Below are 19891 nucleotides of genomic sequence, written 5' to 3'. Positions count from 1 at the left end.
CTACAGAAGTTGACAGAATCACGACCTCATTTGCAAAAATGGCTGTTAACGACGTACCATGCTGTTATGATCCATGCAGTATAAAATTATCCAGTACTAAACAAATGAAAGCCAAAACTGAATTCAAAAGTTGAAAGATCACTGGGGTACGTCCAAGACATAATACAGTTACCTGCTACTCTTTTTACAAATTACAACACATTCGTTGCCCAAACTATCAAATGGCGTCAATCACTGGGGTACGCCCAAGACATAATACAGTTGAAAGATCCGCAGTTCAACCTACATAGGAACTAGAAAGCTCGGGGGAGTATTCGTGCGCTATTGTAACACGGTTTTACAATTGTTAGCCTTTACCACTAATACATATACACAAAAAATTCAAAAATATTAGTCTCCCTTACTTAGACTTCTGTAGTATCTATACAAATCATAATTCTCCTAGAAAGTTACTCATAATATACAGAAGGAAGATTGTAGGAGTAGCCTTTTAGCTGATTGGTCACTTTGACACCCGGGTTCAGCTACACGTGTACAGGAGCGATAGTTGCGATTTCATTTAGTCGAGGTGTTCATGTGTTTCTGAACTTTCCTGCAGGTTAAGAGCAAAAATGTACTCTTGAGAAAACGTGATTTATTTCTCAGTGCACAAACATCCATTACATGCAGGTACACTGGCAAACTAGTCATTTTGATCGGGTTTTACAGGTTTGGGTTATTCCGGAGTATGCCATTATAGAGTCATTTTAAGGTATGAGGTAAGTTGGGGTCGTTTCCGGGTCAGGTCAATCTGGCCATTTTCAAGTCATGGCTAGAATTTTGTTCTAGTTTTTAGTCATTCTGAGTAATTTTGAGTCGTGTTTGAATCGGGTCAGTTTTGTAATGTTTACTTATGCCTTCTTATTTAGCATACAGATCGATCTCTATTAAGTCGGTTAATGCATGTACAAATTACCTTGAGAGAGCTATCTTCTTGAAGTGCTCTGTGAGAGCTCTCCAGTCCTGGTGTTGGAAGATTATTCACACGGTTGATGTACTCTCTAATGTGGTTGGATGTGCTGCATCACAAATGAGTTCGCGATTACATAGTTAATACTACAAATGATGGTTATCATCAAGGCCGCCTTCACGAATGTTCAGCTGTAAGGTTGCCTTCACAACCATGAGTCCGATATTGTGCATCAGTGTCGAAATTTATGATACTGTGACAGAACTACCGTTGTAGTTTGTTTTGTGTCACATGTCAACAACAGACTCCTTCTGACACGACAAGAAACACGATAAATTAGTCGAATATAGAATGGAAGAAATATGAGAAAAAAACAAAACCTCAGTCTGTGCCGGTTGCATGTATCCAAGAATGCAAATAGTCCATACAAAATACTCCTGAGAGAACGGAACACCTGCGAGAGGTAGCCATTCTTAGATCACTGGATATCTAAAGTCTCTATGATATTAAGCAACTAATTAGTCGTCACCTTTGAAAACAAATCTTTCCACAAAGTGTTCCACACCGATACATCTGTTGTGCTTGGTTTGGCTCTAGATACGCGTGTAGCCAACCGACTAGCATCCGAAGCTCTATTTACAATAACCATCACGGTTTCTTGAAGGAACTCAAAAATTTCACTACAGAAAGAAACTATATGATCTGCCATGCCTGAACATACTTGAAGGGGAATGCGAAAAAGCTGCCATAGGGAAGCAAAAACTGGACTAAAGAATGTAACTGCATAACCAAAAACAAGTGCATGAGATGCCTTGGTGGAACAATATATGATAGCTAGAAAGAAATTTCCGCAAATTCTCATATGAGATGGTCTCATGCGCTTATATTACCAGGAGACTGATTCATATGAGAATTAGGTACAAGTACTGATATAAGGTAGCGTACCTAGTGTAATTAGGTACGAGTACAGAAGTTGGAACGGTGAGAACAGCAGCTCAAACAGGTCGACAACTAGTTCATATACATAGACGAAAGCAAACAACACAGCGTTGTATATGTCTGAACCTGCCTCACAGAAAATAAGCCACACAGGTGAAGTGAATTCCACAAAGTCCAGAAGAGGTTCCAGCAAGGGTTTTGTGAGTATTAACAGCAGCAATTTCAAAATCCGGCCGATTTTCAGAGACCATCGCATTGCTTTCTCAAAGTTCTGAAGAAACAACATTGTACCCAGATATCTAACTCTGGAGATCATATCCCAATCTTCTATCCAGTTGACAAGGGGCCCACAAATATGGGAAGCAGTGGCTTTCAATAGTGGAACATTCTTGTAAAGATCATAAAACCCAATCATACAAGTGATTAGAGAGATTATAACGTAAAGGGTTCGGACTAGAGGCCGCATCCAAGGACGATAAACTTTGCAGAATAAAGGATATGATTGAAGGAAAATCACCCAAGAAGGCAGACCCGTCTCGAGCAAAGTTAATAGCCTTAGATCTGATGTGATTATTCCTTTGAAGGTAAATGGAAGATCTCTATTGTCATAATAGAATTTGAGTAGAGTATGCTTATATTGCATAGATTCAATGTCGGTATCATGGTGCTGTTTCGGTACACTGTGTTCATTCTGGTCTTCTAGATGCAGATTCTTACAGTATGTGTCATTGCCAGGATGGATGCACTCTTTGAGATCAAAGTAATTGTCGCGCGGCATAACATTGGTTTGCTTTCTGTCATCTATCACATCTTTGAAAGACACCCTTACTTTACGAGGCGAATGTGAAGGAACTTTGTGGTCCAAGAACATAAGGCATTCCCACAGTGACCTCGCCTCTGAAGGCGTTCCTGAAAACCATGATTGGACGCAATTACAGGCTTGATCAATGCTGTGGAAATCCCACTTCTTCATAGATTTTACTTCAAAAGCCATTGATGTATCAGTCTGTCAACAAACAAAAGATTGTTTAGCGTGGCGAAGCAGGATAAAAGAATATAACTGTTACAGGGTTGCAGGCATTAATATAGATATTGCAGGAGTTAGAACAGAAAAAAGCTACCTGAAGCTCATTGTAGTAGTTTATGCCACGTACGTCCTTCCAGCAAACTTCAAACACTATAAAGCCATGTAAAGCAACATGCAAATCCACCAAAGAGAACAAAGCCGTTGATCTCCAAGTACGGGAATTGACAACAGATACCCATCTATGCAATTTCTTCCTCTCAGCACTTGAAGATATCGAGTTATCTTTATAGCGTGCACTCACACGCCTTACTAGAGCTTTAGTGTTTTTGAACGGTGATGTTCTGTACTGTGTTAAACCAAAAAAACAAGATGAGTTACAGACTCGACTACTTTTGAGAGAACCAAAGTTCTTAAGAAGGCAATGACCTTTGTGGCAAAGAGCTCCCTCAAGTGGGTGGAACTCGAGTGGTTATTGTGCATCCGCCATGAATGATTATCGACCAGGATGAGGAACTTATGACTACTTCTAGCGAAAAACAGGTATGCTTGCGACAGATAAGATTGTACATCCCTGCCAAAAGTTATTTCCAAATTTTAGTAATAAATTTCGCATAAAGCATCAATTCATCTGCCTGAGGTGAATCGTTTTCAAGTGCTAGGCTTAGTAGAGAGACGGTTTCCAAATGACCCAAATAAATGCTATTGATAAGGGATCACCTAATAAAGTCAGTTGTAACAAGGGTGTGTTCATATAGATTAAACAAGCCATATGATACATTGATACTGATACAGTCTTGATTTTCAGCCATAAGCTAATGCAGAGAGTTAAGCACAAGAAGAAGTAATTACTCCCTCCCTCGCGATCATTTGTTTACCTTTATCCATTGGATGACAAACAGACCGACATGCAAGTGAATGCCAATTTTACTCACATTAATAAAATAGAAAAGTTAACAAAGGGCCGAAACACCAAAAAAATGAACAGGTAAACAAATGATCGAGATATAGTGATTAGTTGATTACGTAAATGGCATATTAGAATCCCAAAAAACGATGAAAACAGTGTAACTTTATATACACACATTTATTGATAGTAATAAATTGGTGTTTGACAAATAAAAGGACCGTCTCACATTGTAAGACGTGTTACCTATAATTTGTGAAGTTTTAATTACTGCAAATGTAACTATTCACCTTGGTTATTGAAATTCTCAGGAAATGAATACCATATAGCGAAACAAATGATTGTCTATCTAATTTACAAGAATTTGGATGACTAGAATTATATATTTGAACTAGGATTTCGTACAAATCACGGTTACTATAAAAAAAACATTAGTAGTTATTGTGTGAGACGTTCTCACATTGTAAGACCATCTAATGGTGTGTAAAAACATACCCAACTTGCAGACTTGTTAAGGGATAGAGATTAGCCACATCAAATTCCATTTTGTGAGACACTGAAAATATCAAACACAGATAAAGGGATGATTAAAATCGAGCTTATTATTAAACAAATTGAACCATATAATCAAAGCTAAGAATTTCCCAACATGATTTGGTGTCTGCTAACATGAGTTATCATTCGAATCCGTTTGGACTTAATTCAACCATATAATCAAAACTAAGAATTTCAGATAATAATGTTGATAAATTAGAGGACAATGTTATTTAGTTATATAATTTACCTCTAGTAATCTTGAATTTCTCACTTGTTTGTATCAAAGGAGAATTAAGTTAAAAACTTAAAATCATATAAACACCATGATTATTAAAGTTTGTTAGATAAAATTATGATGTCAAAATTTAGGCAGGCTAGAAATTAATTTCAGGATAATGACAATGTGTCAATGCCAACCAATTATTTACCCCAAAATAAGAAAATAGTAAGAAATATCCCGGGGAATCTGCTCCCTCATTAGTCTTCCAAATTTATTTATTTTTTGGTTAACTTGTAGATTTTTTCTTTTTTTTTAAAATATAGGGTTATTTTTGTAGAAAATCTCAAAATTCAATTGGTCACGTCACATACTTAAAGGACAAAACTGACGGAAAAAAAGTTAAGGGTCACGGCAATGCGTATTAACAGAGTTGAGGGTTACCATGTGTGTTCTCTGAAAAGTAGGGTTACCATGTAGAATATGAAAAAACATAGGATTACCATGTAGAAAAACCCAATATATATTATGCAATTAATATATATCAAAAATAAAAAAGAGTAATATTGTCCAATAAGTAATAAGAGGTCCTTAAAACTATGTAAATAAAATTGAGGTCCTAAAGGTTTGATTACATCAAAGTTGAGACCCTTGTAGAGTGGTTTTCTCTATTGAAATGATTTTAATTTGTTTATTTCATTGTCTTCGCTGTCATCCCCACTAAACTAAAAGAATAAGAAATTCTCAATGTTTTCCCGCTTAATTGATTGACATAACTGTGGGCCAGGCTAATATTATAATAATTGCTATTGATTGACTAACAAAAGAAAGTGGGACCCATGTTATTCTATACAAGTTTATTCAACGAAATTGATACAATCTTTTACACTACATTCTTAACTGAGTACAAAATATAGTGGGCCCGATTGATTGACTAATAAAAGAAATTTAATATATGTTTCCGTTTAGATGTGTCGTATTATTTTTATATATGTTTCCGTTATAAAGTTAATATATGCGACTTACTTACATTTCGTCCGTTTAGATGTGTCGTATTATTTTTATATATGTTTCCGTTATAAAGTTAATATGCGATTTACTTACATTTCGTTTTTAACTCAATGCTCATATCCCCTATAAGTAGTGACCCTATATTAGATTATGTTTTTCCATAATAGTAGGCTTTCATTATTTTTAATAATAAAACAAGGTTCGCACAAAAATAATTTAATCTAAAAGTCCTTTAAATAATACACTTTTCTTGAAAATATCACTAACATTATGATCAGTACATTACAACTTATTATAAGTAAAACTCATTTACATAAATATCTTAAATTCTTACTATATAAGCCAAGCTCACAAATGCCGCGCTTTAGCTCTCAAATGCCGTGCTTTAGCAAGAGATCTCAACTAGTACATACTAAATAAATAATTTGTGTTGGAGATGGAAGTTGCTCCAAAACTTAAGTGTGGTAATATTGTCCCACATTGGTAGAATAATGAAGCACATACCACTTTATATATGAAGGTGGGTTAACAAATGTTAACTAGACTATAGAGGATAGACTATAGTCTCCCCACGTGCGCGACGCCGCCGCTCGGTTTGGCTCGTGACACGTGCGCGGTGGGTAGGCCCTCCTTTTTGCTACTGGTCTAAATTTTTTACATCAGATTCTTTTCTAGCTGTTGTGAATTTTATTACACAATCAATTCCGCATTCATTGCCCAATATTATGGCCATTACTACCAGAATCAATACCATTAATAGCTTGGCTGTTGGAGGAGCCTTTTGCCTGCTATAAAAACTTCACTCGTCCACAGTTTACACATAACAATGAAAGCACAAAAACACCTTCTTATTTCTTTTCTATTACATTCTGACATTCTGTCATATTGAGAACAGTTTCCACTTCTGTATGTGGAGTGCACCATTGTGCGGAAGGAGGCGTTAACCCTAGAATCGGTGACCACGGAACCCCAGGAGCACCGGTGTGGGGGTCTAACTAATTTAAGGCAGTGTCTTACACGTCGTCTCGATTAAGGGTATTTCTGATCAGCTAAGTTCATATTTCTTTCAATCTAAATCAGTTACAGAACTTTCTGATCTTTGTTATATATTACTGTTTTTGCTTGTTTTTTAACAATGACAAGCCCATCGGGAAATTCTGACGATTCCAATGTCAATCGAGAAATTGTTACCGCCACTCCTAATACACCTGTCAACCATTTCACAATGCCACACAAAATTGTCCCGGACCTTAGTAAGATGGAACTTTTAGATGAGAAAAATTATAGGAGATGGTTTGAAAAATTTCTATTTTATTTCCCGCAATATGAGATTGACTATGTGTTATTTCAAGAACCACAATCCACTGAAGAGGCTAGTTCATCTGAAATTGTCAAACCCGATACCAAATATGCAAAAGAAAATAAGACCGTTAGAGGTGTCATGTTACGCTATATGGTTGATAATCTGTTTGACATCTATTGCAAAACTAAAACCGCTAAAGGAATTTGGGATGCTTTGGAAACTAAGTATGGTACTGATGATTTCGGTACTAAGAAATATGCTGTAGCAAGATGGTTAAAATTTCAGATTACTGATGGTAAACATATAATGGACAAATACATGAGTATGAAAATATGGTTTCTGAAATTCTTGGTGAAGGGATGGTGTTGTGCGAGTATATGCAGGCTAATGCTCTTATTGAGAAGTTACCTTCTCCTAGTTGGGATGAGTATAAGAAACATCTGAGGCATAAGAAGAAAGATATGAAGTTGCAGGAGCTGATTGGTCATATCAAGATTGAGGATGCCACAAGGAGCCGGGATCGTGCAAGGACTAATGCTACTAACATTGTTAAGGCTAATGTTGTTGAATACAGGAATACAGGTACAAACAAGAGGAGCTATGATCAATACAACAAACCACAAAATGCTGATAAATCAATAAAGAAAATGACAGGAAATTGCTGGTGGTGTGACAAGCCTGGTCATCCCGCTTTCAAGTGCAAGGCTAAGAAATCTTATGAGGAAAAACAACAAAAACAAGGGAATCGCAATAATGCAAATGGTGGAAAATTCCAAAACAAAGACAACAATTATCGTGGTGGCTACAAAAATTACAAATCTAACAAGCCACAAGCCAATGTTGTCGAGGGTTCAAGTGAGGGTGATGATATAATTGCTGCAATGGTGTCTGAAATAAATCTGGTTGGAAGCTTGGTGGAATGGATTATTGATACGGGAGCTACACGCCATATCTGCACCAATAAGGATCTTTACAAGGAGCTCAAAGATGTTGATGAGAAAGAGGTAGTGTATGTTGGCAACTCCAGCAAGGTTCCAGTCCTCGGCATTGGCAAGGTGCACCTGAAACTCACTTCTGGCAAAGTTTTAACTCTTGAAAATGTGCTCTATGTTCCTGTTATGTGTAGAAATTTGATTTCTGGTGCTTTACTTAATAAGGCTGGTCTTAAACTTACTTTTGAGTCTGATAAGTTAGTCATGTCTAAGAATGGTCAGTTTGTTGGCAAAGGTTTTTGTAATGGTGGTCTGTTTTTTCTTGATATTGAAATGAATGCATCTACTTCTTCTGCTTACATCGTTGAGTTCATTGATGTTTGGCATTTTAGACTTGGACATGTTAACACTAATTCCATAAAATGCATAAAAACAATGAACTTGTTGCCTAATCTGATTTCTTATGATATGGATAAATGTCAAGTATACGTGGAAGCAAAGCACTCTAAGAAACCTTTTAAGGAAGTGACCAAAAGGCAAACTGAATTGTTAGAACTTATCCACACCGACTTGGCTGATTATAAGAATTGTGAAAGTAAAGGAGGTAAAAGATATTATATAACATTTGTGGATGATTGTTCAAGATATACTAAGGTTTATTTGTTAAGGAATAAAAGTGAGGCTGAGAATATATTTATTATTTATAAGGCTGAGGTTGAAAACCAACTTGATAGGAAGATTAAGCGTGCGAGGTCTGATCATGGTGAAGAATACAAATCTGATTTTTTGATGGAATTTTGTCAGAAAAATGGTATTATACATGAGTTTTCAACCCCTTATACCCCCGAACAAAATGGTGTAGCTGAACGAAAAAATAGAACTTTAAAGGATATGATGAATGCTATGTTATTATCTTCTGGGTTATCTAATTTTCTGTGGGGGGAAGCTATTCTATCTGCCTGTCATGTTTTAAACCGTGTACCTCATAAGAAACTTGATGTGACACCTTATGAGATTTGGAAGAGTTATCCACCTAATTTGAGGTTTCTAAAGGTTTTGGGATGTCTAGCCAAAGTTGCCTTACCTGCTTTTAAAAGAGACAAAATAGGACCTAAAACCATTGACTCAATTTTTGTGGGTTATGCTTCTAATAGTGCAGCCTTTAGGTTCATGACCAAAGATGCGAGTTCGGGTTTTTATGGTAATATTATTGAATCTAGAGATGCTGTTTTCTTTGAGGACCTTTTCCCTTTAAAACCTTCTTTGGGGAAGGACTTGACCTTTGATACTTCTTCCAATGAGGATAATGATGGTAGCTCCCCAACCTATGTTGACACATCTAGTGAACCACCAATAGAACTGAGAAGGAGTAAGAGACCTAGAGTTGAGAAATCTTTTAGGCCTGACTTTCTTATGGAGGAGGATGGTAGATATCTAGATGATGAGTCGGTTGACATGTATATTGTGGAGGAGGTTCCTATGACCTATGATGAGGCTATGAAATCAGTTGATGCTTCTTTGTGGAAAGAGGCTATTGATAGTGACATTGAGTCCATTATGTCTAATCATACTTGGGAGATTATTGACTTGCCTCGTGCTTGTAAGCCTATAGAGTGTAAATGGGTGTTTAGGAAGAAACTCAAAGCTGATGGGACAATTGATAAATTTAAAGCCACGTTGGTGGCTAAGGGTTTCACCCAAAAGTCTGGTTCCCAGTCACTAAGATTGCTTCCATTAGAGTGATGTTTGCTATTGCTTCCATGTATAACTTGCTTGTTCATCAGATGGATGTGAAAACTGCGTTTTTAAATGGTGATCTCAATGAAGAGATTTATATGGATCAACCTGATGGTTTTATAATGCCTGGTCAAAAACATAAAGTCTGTAAACTTGTTAAATCTTTATATAAACTTAAGCAGGCACCGAAACAATGGTATGAAAAGTTTCATAGTGTGATTGTTTCTCTTGGTTTTAAAGCTAGTGACGCTGATACGTGTATCTATATGAAATCCATTGTTAGTGGTAGTGTTATTATAACACTTTACGTGGATGATTTACTTATCTTTGGCACTTCATTAGATGTTATTGATTCTACTAAAAGCATGCTCAAAACTTGTTTTGAAATGAAAGACATGGGTGAGGTTGATGTCATTTTTGGTTTAAGAGTTCTAAAGACTACACTACTACAAATCCAGGCAACTACAACGCCCCTTTAACAACGCTTATCCACGAAAATCACCATAAGACGTTGTAGAACGGATGACGCGAATTTTACTAAAATTAATTACAACGGTTATGGTTCCATAACCGTTGTCATAGGTTTTAACAACGAGTCAAACATGCACAACCGTTGTTAATAATTTGGCGCAAAATTGGCGCAAAGTTAGTGAAAAGTAATTACAACGGTTATTTATAAACCCATTGTTAATACTTTTTAACAACGGTTTACTATGGACCCGTTGTTAATATATTCTGTAATGACAACGGGTTTTTGTTTAACAACCGTTGTCAATACTTTCCATACTATAAACCACACAAACACGGATCGGCTCTGACCCACAAAACACAAACCTAACACAAACACAAACATACACAAACACAAACACAAACACAAACACAAACACAAACACAAACACAAACACAAACACAAACACAAACACAAACACAAACACAAACACACTTTCTCATCATCTCTTTCTCTCTTCCTCATCGTCGCTTTATCATCTCGCCGTCACTGTTGGTTTCATCGTCTCTTACTTTCTCTAATTATCAGGTAAATATGCATGATTTAATTTAGGTTTTGTCATCTCAGTCATTATTTTCTTTCTCTAATTATTTCATTTGCATGTGTTTTTATCGATCATTATGTTCTTTCTCTAAGTATTATTCGCTTAATTAGTTTTGTCACTGTTGTTTTTCTGCGTTTATTAGCTTGTAAAACAAATTAAATAAAATAAAACAAAGAAGAAGCAAGATGATAGAGAGGAATGCATGATAAACTTAATTTATATATATATATATATATATATATATATATATATATATATATATATATATATATATATATATATATATATATATATATATATATATATATATATATAGAGAGAGAGAGAGAGAGAGAGAGAGAGAGAGAGAAGAGATCAACTAAGGTCCACATTTATTTTGAGTCCATAAGTTCTATTATGAGCCATTGGATGGTGAGAAATGGAGGGATGAGATCAACCCCAAAAAGTGTGTTTATAAAGCTAATCTCACCATCTCTCTCCTCCTTCACTAATCCACTCTAATTAATCACTAATTTACTTTATATTTCTTTTCCACTCATCCATTTCTCTTTCATCTTACACATTTCATTTCTCTCTTCTCTCAAACTCTAAAAAAAAAACCCAAATAAATAAAAAAACCCAAAAATCCAAATAAATAAAAAACCCAAAAAATCCAAATAAATCAAAAAACTCAAATAAATCATTCATTTCTCTCTTCCTCATTCACCAGCACCCACCACCACCCCACCCGACACCAAATAACCACCCACCACCCCCGCCGCCGCCACCCCACCGCCGCTGACTTTTTTTTTTTTTTTTTTTTTTCAACTCGTTTTTTTTTTTCGTTTTGTATTAATTTGTATGTTTTTAGTTGTTTTTTCCATTTATTATTTTTTTTGTCTTTTATTTTATTTTAGTTGTCTTTTATTTTGTTAGTTATCATTTTTTAGTCATTTTCTTAAATCTCTTCTTGTTATACTTTTTTTTTTTAAGATTTCGTGTTTTAAATCTCGTTTTTTTTCTGTGAGATACTTTTTTTTCATCTAAGACAAAAATGGAGTAAAGTTATACAAAAATGAACCAAAGTTATACAAAAATATACCAAAGTTATACAAAAAATTGGACTAAAGTTTTAAAAAAATGAACCAAAGTTATACAAAAATGAACCAAAGTTATACAAAAATGAACCAAAGTTATACAAAAATGGACTAAAGTTATACAAATATGGACTAAAGTTATACAAATATGGGCTAAAGTTATACAAATAAGGACTAAAGTTATACAAAAATGGACCAAAGTTATACAAAAATGAACCAAAGTTATACAAAAATGCACCAGAGTTATACAAAAATGCACCATAGTTATACAAAAAATGCACCAAAGTTATACAAAAAATGGACTAAAGTTATACAAAAATGCACCAGAGTTATACAAAAATGCACCAGAGTTATACAAAAATGGACCAAAGTTCTACAAAAAATGGACTAAAGTTATACAAAAATGGACTTTGGTGCATGTTTGTATAACTCAGTGCATTTTTGTACAACTTTGGTGCATGTTTGTATAACTCAGTGCATTTTTGTATAATTTTAGTCCAATTTTTGTAGAACTTTAGTCCAATTTTTTGTATAACTTTAGTCCATTTTTTGTATAACTTTGGTGCATTTTTGTATAACTCTGGTCTATTTTTGTATAACTTTGGTCCATTTTTGTATAACTTTAGTCCTTATTTGTATAACTTTAGCCCATATTTGTATAACTTTAATCCATATTTGTATAACTTTAGTCCATTTTTTGTATAACTTTGGTGCATTTTTGTATAACTCTGGTCTATTTTTGTATAACTTTGGTTCATTTTTGTATAACTTTGGTTCATTTTTGTATAACTTTAGTCCAATTTTTGTATAACTTTAGTCCAATTTTTTTTATAACTTTAGTCCATTTCTTGTATAACTTTGGTGCATTTTTGTATAACTCTGGTCTATTTTTGTATAACTTCAGTCCAAAATTGTATCTTTAGTCCAAATTTGTGTAATTTTAATCCAAAATTGTATAACTTTAATCCATAAGAGTATAACTTCAGTCATAAAATGTATAACTTTAGTCATAAAATGTATAACTTTAGTCGTAAATAGTAAAAAACCAAACAATAAAAAAAATAAAATCAAAACATACGTATAACTCTAGTCATACAATGTATAACTCTAGTCACAGTTTGTATAACTCTAGTCATACAATGTATAACTCTAGTCACAGTTTGTATAACTCTAGTCATACAATGTATAACTCTAGTCACAGTTTGTATAACTCTAGTCATACAATGTATAACTCTAGTCACAGTTTGTATAACTCTAGTGATTCAACGTATAACTCTAGTCACACTGTATAACTCTAGTCACAGTTTGTATAACTCTAGTCAATTTTTTGTATAACTTTAGTCCAATTTTTGTATAACTTTAGTCTTTTTTTGTATAACTTTGGTCATAAAATGTATAACTTTAGTCATAAAATGTATAACTTTAGTCATAAAATGTATAACTTTAGTCGTAAATAGTAAAAAATCAAACAATAAATATGAAAAATATGAAAAAAAAAAAAATAATAACAAAAACCAAAAAAACTCATAATAACAAAAACAAAAAACCAAATAAGAATAATAAAACCAAAAAACCAACAACCCAACCAAACCCGAAATCTGAAATAAACCAAATAACAATAAAAAAAAACCAAATTTAAATATCGTGTGTATAACTCTAATGCACGCAGTGTATAACTTTAATAGACAAGATGTATAACTTTAGTCCAAAAATTTGTGTAATTCAATTTATACAATGTATAACTTTAGACATTAATAGTATAACTCTATTTTGATTATTGTATAACTTTAATAAAAAACTTGAATAACAATAATAAAAAACTAACCACTAAGTCAAAAAAAACCAAATAACAAAAAAATAAAAAAATAAACCAAACAAATAAAAACCAAAAACCACAAATCTGAAATTTAAACAATAAAAATCAAAACAAAAAAGTAACCAAATCACACAGGAAAACAAAAAAAAAGAAGAAGAAAAGAATAAGAACAAAAAAAGACAAAAATAGACAAAACCATCGAAACAACAAGAAATGAAGAAACCCAGCAAGAAAGCAAGGACAAAAAAAGACAAAAAAAGACAAAACCATCGAAACCCAGCAAGAAACGAAATCGAAAACCCGCAAAAACAAACATGGTACGCAAAAACATGAAAAGACAAAGAAGGTGGGAGGTCGTGAATCAGGGAGAGGAGGTTGTGAGGTCGGTGGCAGGAGGTTGTGAGGTCGGAAATGGTGGTGGGCTCGGGGCTTGCAGATCCGAGAGAAGGAGAAAGAGGGAGGCGGTGGTTGAAGCCGGGTTAGGATATGTGGTGGGTGGTGGTGTGTGGCAGTGGTGCGGTGGTGTTGGTGAGTGAGGAAGGGACGGCGGCGGTAGGAGTGGAGAGGAGACCGGCAGGCGAGTGGTGGAGGGAACGGTGGTTGTGGGTGGTTCGGTGGTTCGGCTGCCATGTGGTTTTTGTATGGTTTTTGGTTTTTTTGGTTTTTTGGTTTTTTTTGGTTTTTGGGTTTTTTTTTGTTGGGAGAGAATGAATCAGGAGAGAGGGGGTGAATAATTGAAGAAGTGAATGAATGAAATGGATGATGAGTGGGTGAGTGAGTTGGGAGGATTAGAAGGAGGATGGAGTTATACAAATTAGGATGGAGTTGTACATGAATTAGGAAGGGAGATTAGGGAGGGAGCTTTATGGCCATTCATTGAGATGAAATCTCATCCCTCCATCCCTTCCATCCAAAGGCCCTTATAAGGACTTAGGGACTCAATGGATGTAAGGACCTTAGAAGAACCACTCTCTCTCTCTCTCTCTCTCTCTCTCTATATATATATATATAGAGTGAAGTTCAAATGAGTCCACCTATATATTTGAGTCCCTAAGTCCTAATCTAAGCCATTGGATCTTCTAAGATTGATGGTTGAGATTTGAGACTTCTAATCAATTTTTGAAATGAAACTTTAATGTTTTAAAAGTGAAACTTTAATCTGTGAGAGCAAATTTAATTCTTTACGATTGAAACTTTAGTTTTTTAAAGTCATTTTGTAAATAAAAAATTAAATTTATGTATTTTTAAATATAAATTTAATGTTTTACGAGTGAAACTTTAATGCTTAAAAGTGAAACTTTGATTTTTTTAGGCCATTTTTAATATAAAAATTTCAATTTATGAAATGATGTGATTGTGATTAATATTAATTTAATTTAACTGATTTTTGAATGTAACTTTAATAGTATACAAGTTCAACTTTAATGCTTAAAAGTGAAACTTTAATTTTTTAGGCCATTTTAATAAAAAAAAATTTGAATTTATGTAATGATGTAATTGTGACTAAAATTTATTTAATTTCATTGATCATTGAATGAAACTTTAATGTTAAACGAGTGGAACTTTAATGGTGACAAATGAAACTTTAATTTTTTAGGCCATTTGACGAGTGAAACTTTTATTAATATTTATTTAATTTTCAGTGATTTATGAATGAAATTTTAATGTTAAACGAGTGAAATTTTAATGGTGATGAGTGAAACTTTAATGATTTTCAGGCCAGTTTCAATATAAAAGTTTGTATTTATATAATGATGTAAAATTTTGTTTTTTCTCAAAGTTACGAATGAAATTTTAGTGGTTTAAGAGTAAAACTTTAATGGTAAACGAGTAAAACTTTAATTCTTGCGAGTCGAAACTTTAATACGAGTCCTTTGCACGAGTGAAACTTTAATGTTGAGCGATTGAAACTTTAATACTTTCAAGTCATTGAATAACCACCAGCTACCACCTTTGCACCACCACTACCCTTACCAACCACCACGACAATCACGCCCACAACCAACAACCGCCAACCCACGACATAGATCTGGGAAAAAAAAAAGAGACCATCAGCCACACACCCACGACGCCACCAGACCCACACCCACGATGCCGCCAACACCAGTCCTTTGTCGCCTCCACCACCAACAACCCGACTTCACAAAAAAAAAAATTGCAGATCTGAAAAAAAGAAACAACCACCACGACAAAAATGCAGATCTGAAAAAAAGAAACGCCAACCCACGACATAGGACTTAGTGGACTCACCAACACACCCACCATGACATCGCTAACAAACACCCACAAAAACGGAAAGAAAAAGAAAAAAAAAGGGAAAGGAGAGTGGGGAAGGAGGCGGCGGAAAAGACCATGACCCGCCACAACCTTCAACAACCACCACGACAAAAAATCTCTCACCACCCTCGCCTTTTCCAAACACCACCAACAACCCTCGCCTTTGCCAAACACCACCACGCACCGCCGCCTAAACACCACCACACACCACAAGTTTAAATCAGAAAAAAAAATTATGAAAATATAAAAATCAGAAAGTAATTGATTAAGATGGTAGTCATGAGGGAGAAGGGAGAGTTGTGGTGGTCAAATTTTAGATCTGAGGCGACGGTAGTTGTGGCGGTGGAGGCGGCAGGATTGACGTGTAGGAGGGGTGGCATTGGGGCGTGACAGGAGCGGTGATGGTTGTGGCGTATTGTGGTCTGTGGTGAAGGCGGTGCGGGTAGCAGCCGATGGTGGACGATGGAGTTAGAGAGGAAGGAGTTAGAGAGATGAGGGAGTTAGAGAGATGAGGGAGGCAGAGAGAATGAATGAGTGTGTGAGGATGAATTAGGGTTTGCTTGTTTTTATATCTCCTTTTTTTTTTGTTTAATCTTAGCCATCCATTTTCTATGATCTAAGGGTTAGAAATAGTACTTAGGGACTCATGTAAGAGTAGAGGACTCACTTGAACCTAATTCTATATATATATATATATATATATATATATATATATATATATATATATAGAGAGAGAGAGAGAGAGAGAGAGAGAGAGAGAGAGAGAGATAGGTTCAGGTAAGTCCTTGATTTTGGTTGAGTCCCTAAGTCCTATTCTCAGCCACATATTTTCTGAGTGTAACTCTACTGCATTATGAGTGTAACTTTATTCATTTAATGACTTTTTTGTGTAACTTTAACTTTTAGAGTGTAACTTTAACTTTTTCAACACATTTTATTCACAAAAATTTAAATTTATGTTATAAAAATGAAATTTTAAATAAATAAATTTGAATTTATATAATTTTAGGAGTGTAACTATGCTGCACTACAAGTGTAACTTTAGTCGTTTTGAGTGTAACTTTAGTCGTAGGATGGTTTCTATGCATAAATTTGAATTTGTATACTTTTATTTGTGTAACTTTACCCCTTTTAAATGTAATTTTAGTCGTTAGAGTCGTAACTTTAGTTATATGATGGTTTGTAGGTAGAAACTTGAATTAACATACATTATTATTGTAACTTTAGTCCTTTCAAGTGTAACTTTTGTCCTTCAAAAATGTAACTTTAGCATTGGGTGGAAGTTTAATCAATATAGGTGTAATTTTATCGTGTTACGATTGTAACTCCAGTCCAAATAAGCGTACCTTAAGACATTTAGCGTTGTAACTTTAATGAATAACGACCACTACCACCCAACCCGTCATGAAACCACATGTGACCGCCACCACCAACCGTAAATTAAAAAAAAAAAAAAAAAAAAACAGATCCACCACCCCGTAATGACCCTTGACCCTTGACTTCCACCACCACCAACCCTATGACCCTTGACTTCCACCACCACATCCGGGGAAAAAAAACACCACCACTCATTTCTGAAAAAAAAAAGAGAGAGAGGGCGGCAGAACCACCACACCCAGCGCATCAGCCGCATAAATGAACAACCGCCACAACCACCAACTTCTTTTTCAGATCAGAAAAAAAAAAAAGAGAAAGAGAGAGGCGGCACGATGGAGGAAGAGTGGAGATGTTGGGTGATGCCGAGGGAGGAGGAAGAGGAGAGGAGGGAGGCAGCGTGGCGGAGGAGGCGGCAGGGCAGGGATGTCGTGGCAGGGGGCGGTCGGCTCGTGGTGGGCAGGAGGCGGTGGGGGTCGTGGCAGGCAGGAGGCAACGGTGGAGGAGAGGATATGAGGGAGTTAGAGAGAGGAGGAAGTGAGGCGGTGGGGTTGTGGCAGGGAGGAGGCGGTGGTTGTTGGGGGAGGAGGGATTTAGGGTTTGTAGAGAGGTGAGGGTTTAGAGAGAGAGAGGGGATGAGTGAGAAGGAGGGAGGCAGAAAAATGAAGAAAAAGTAGGGTTTTTTGTTTTTATAGGTTTAATTTAGTCCACATATTTTGTTATAATCTCAGCCATTCATTTACTTTCTTAGATCTAATCTCAGTCCTTCCTTTTTCTCATCCAAAGGCTTAGATGAGGACTTATGGACTCAACCAAAAAAGGTGGACTTACATGATCCCTTCTCTCTCTCTCTCTCTCTCTCTCTCTCTCTATATATATATATATATATATATATATATATATATATATATATATATATATATATATATATATATATATATATATATATATATATATATATATATATATATATATATATAGATTCGGGATCTGTGAGAACCATCAAGATAATGAGAACCATGAGAACCACTTATATCCTAAGTAAATACGGTGATCGAGATTAAGTCGCCTATTCTAAATCCTTCTAACACCGTCATTTTCCTTTCTTTGCTTTCTCGCTCCTCTGTCTCTCATTTCGATCTCGTTTTCGCAATCCTCCTTACTGCTCATACTATCTCTCTCCTCACCTCCGCATTCATCTCGAATTCGAACGCCATTATTGTGATTTCGACCAAATTAGTCAGTACATCCGACTTCAATTTTGCTTCCTTCTTCGTTCTCGCTGATTTCATCATTGATTTTTCTGATTTCGAGCATATTAAAATTTAGGTAAATCCTCAATTTTCCCAATTTCTTTCTTATTCCTCAATTTTTATGATTTTTATAATTCAAATTAGTTGATTTTGTGTTTGGAGTTCGGTTTTTGAGCTCTGATCGAATCTGCTAATTTGAATCTAGAATTTTAGTTGTAAAAGTTGATGTAGTCGGTGTAGTAAGTCTATTGCTTGATAAATAAATGGTTAGTGTATATGAGGATATGCGTTGATTGTTGAGTCTAGAATGAAGGTGATATATATGTTGAAAATTTCGTGTTACAACTTCGATTGTGAGCTCTGAATTGAATCTGCTAATTTGAATCTCGCTCTATGTAGTATAGTGGATGCATTAGGTGTATTAAGATTCACCTCTCCTTGTCGCACAATTATGAAATGTAATAGTGCTTATTATTTGAATGAATAGCAAAGTCGTTGACTTTTAAGAGTGTTATTCTTCAGTTTTTATCTGGTGTGGAATTTGAGGGTGGAAACACATGAGTAAGTCTCCATAGTCCATACATCCGACCTCCCCTTATTCCGTAGTTTGTGAAGTCATTGAGGCATTAGAATAATATCGGGTGTTGTGGAATTGACCCTTCACTATAATATGGTATTCAACAAGTTAGGCAAAATCTGGATACATACTCATCCGATTCAAATTAGCAGTGTGATGACGTGTGAGGCGGGTGCTCTTGTTACAGAGGGTGGATCTGGTGTTGAAATTGGATTGGGATTTTTGTAGAACTGGTTGAAAGAATCAAGCGTTGCTGAGAGCGTTTTGTTCATAATTCGGGAATTGATAGTGTGTTGATTTTTGATGTCTATTAGTAAACTCATGTTTGTATTTCGTCATTTGCAGGGACAAACATGAGTTGGAACTGGACTTCAGGAGGTTCTGGGAAGAGCATCATGCAGATGTGGCACAGTAAGTAGCCTTTTAGATGCATGAAAAATTAATATAGGTGCATTAAACAACCTTGTACATGCATGAAATATGCATGAATGACCGTTTAGGTTACTAAGTGAAGTCGGGACGTTATTTCAGGTGGCTAGTTCAAAACTTGTACGTCTTTAGCATCCAATTATAATTTCGGTTTAGATTTCCAAATGAAGTATTAATCGTCTGCATGTATTTTTCGGTTGTTGACAGGACTGTGCAACTTGAGAAGGATTTATCTTCCCTCAAAACGGAATTGGATAGGGTGGTCTACTTGCTGAAAATGTTGATTAGGATAGGAATATTCGACAAGGTCGAAGAAGTGTGGGATAGTATGCTGTGAGGGGCTTTTATCCTTCGATTTCGACATATGCTGTCATGATTCATGGCTTTCTTAAGAAGACAAACAAGTTAGAAGAAGCGTGTAAATATTTCGAGATTATGATTGATGAAGGAATCCCACCTTACCCTTCGACTCTCGAGTTAT

The 19891-nt window shown here is 35.3% G+C and overlaps 1 protein-coding gene across 2 annotated transcripts; it reads right to left on the bottom strand.

Moving 5' to 3' along the window:
- Nucleotides 1-97: 97 nt before the first annotated feature.
- On the bottom strand, nucleotides 98-4756 carry LOC141607416 (uncharacterized). 2 transcript variants are annotated; one of them, XM_074426772.1, is made up of 9 exons: nucleotides 4604-4756; nucleotides 4315-4375; nucleotides 3342-3486; nucleotides 3010-3261; nucleotides 1895-2894; nucleotides 1479-1729; nucleotides 1330-1403; nucleotides 956-1058; nucleotides 98-592 (listed from the first exon to the last, which is right to left on the bottom strand). In XM_074426772.1, the coding sequence occupies exons 2-9, from the start codon at nucleotides 4362-4364 to the stop codon at nucleotides 560-562; spliced, it is 1908 nt and encodes a 635-aa protein (XP_074282873.1). In that variant the 5' UTR covers nucleotides 4365-4375; nucleotides 4604-4756; the 3' UTR covers nucleotides 98-559. The 2 variants fall into 2 exon arrangements, with proteins under 2 accessions (XP_074282873.1, XP_074282870.1); XM_074426769.1 differs by lacking the exons at nucleotides 98-592; nucleotides 956-1058 and having other exon boundaries at nucleotides 1114-1403; nucleotides 4604-4747.
- Between the last annotated feature and the right edge of the window lie 15135 nt (nucleotides 4757-19891).

The sequence above is a fragment of the Silene latifolia genome, chromosome 1 (assembly GCF_048544455.1).
Source record: "Silene latifolia isolate original U9 population chromosome 1, ASM4854445v1, whole genome shotgun sequence".
NCBI classification, from domain to species: domain Eukaryota; kingdom Viridiplantae; phylum Streptophyta; class Magnoliopsida; order Caryophyllales; family Caryophyllaceae; genus Silene; species Silene latifolia.
This window is presented reverse-complemented; position numbering and strand designations above follow the sequence as displayed.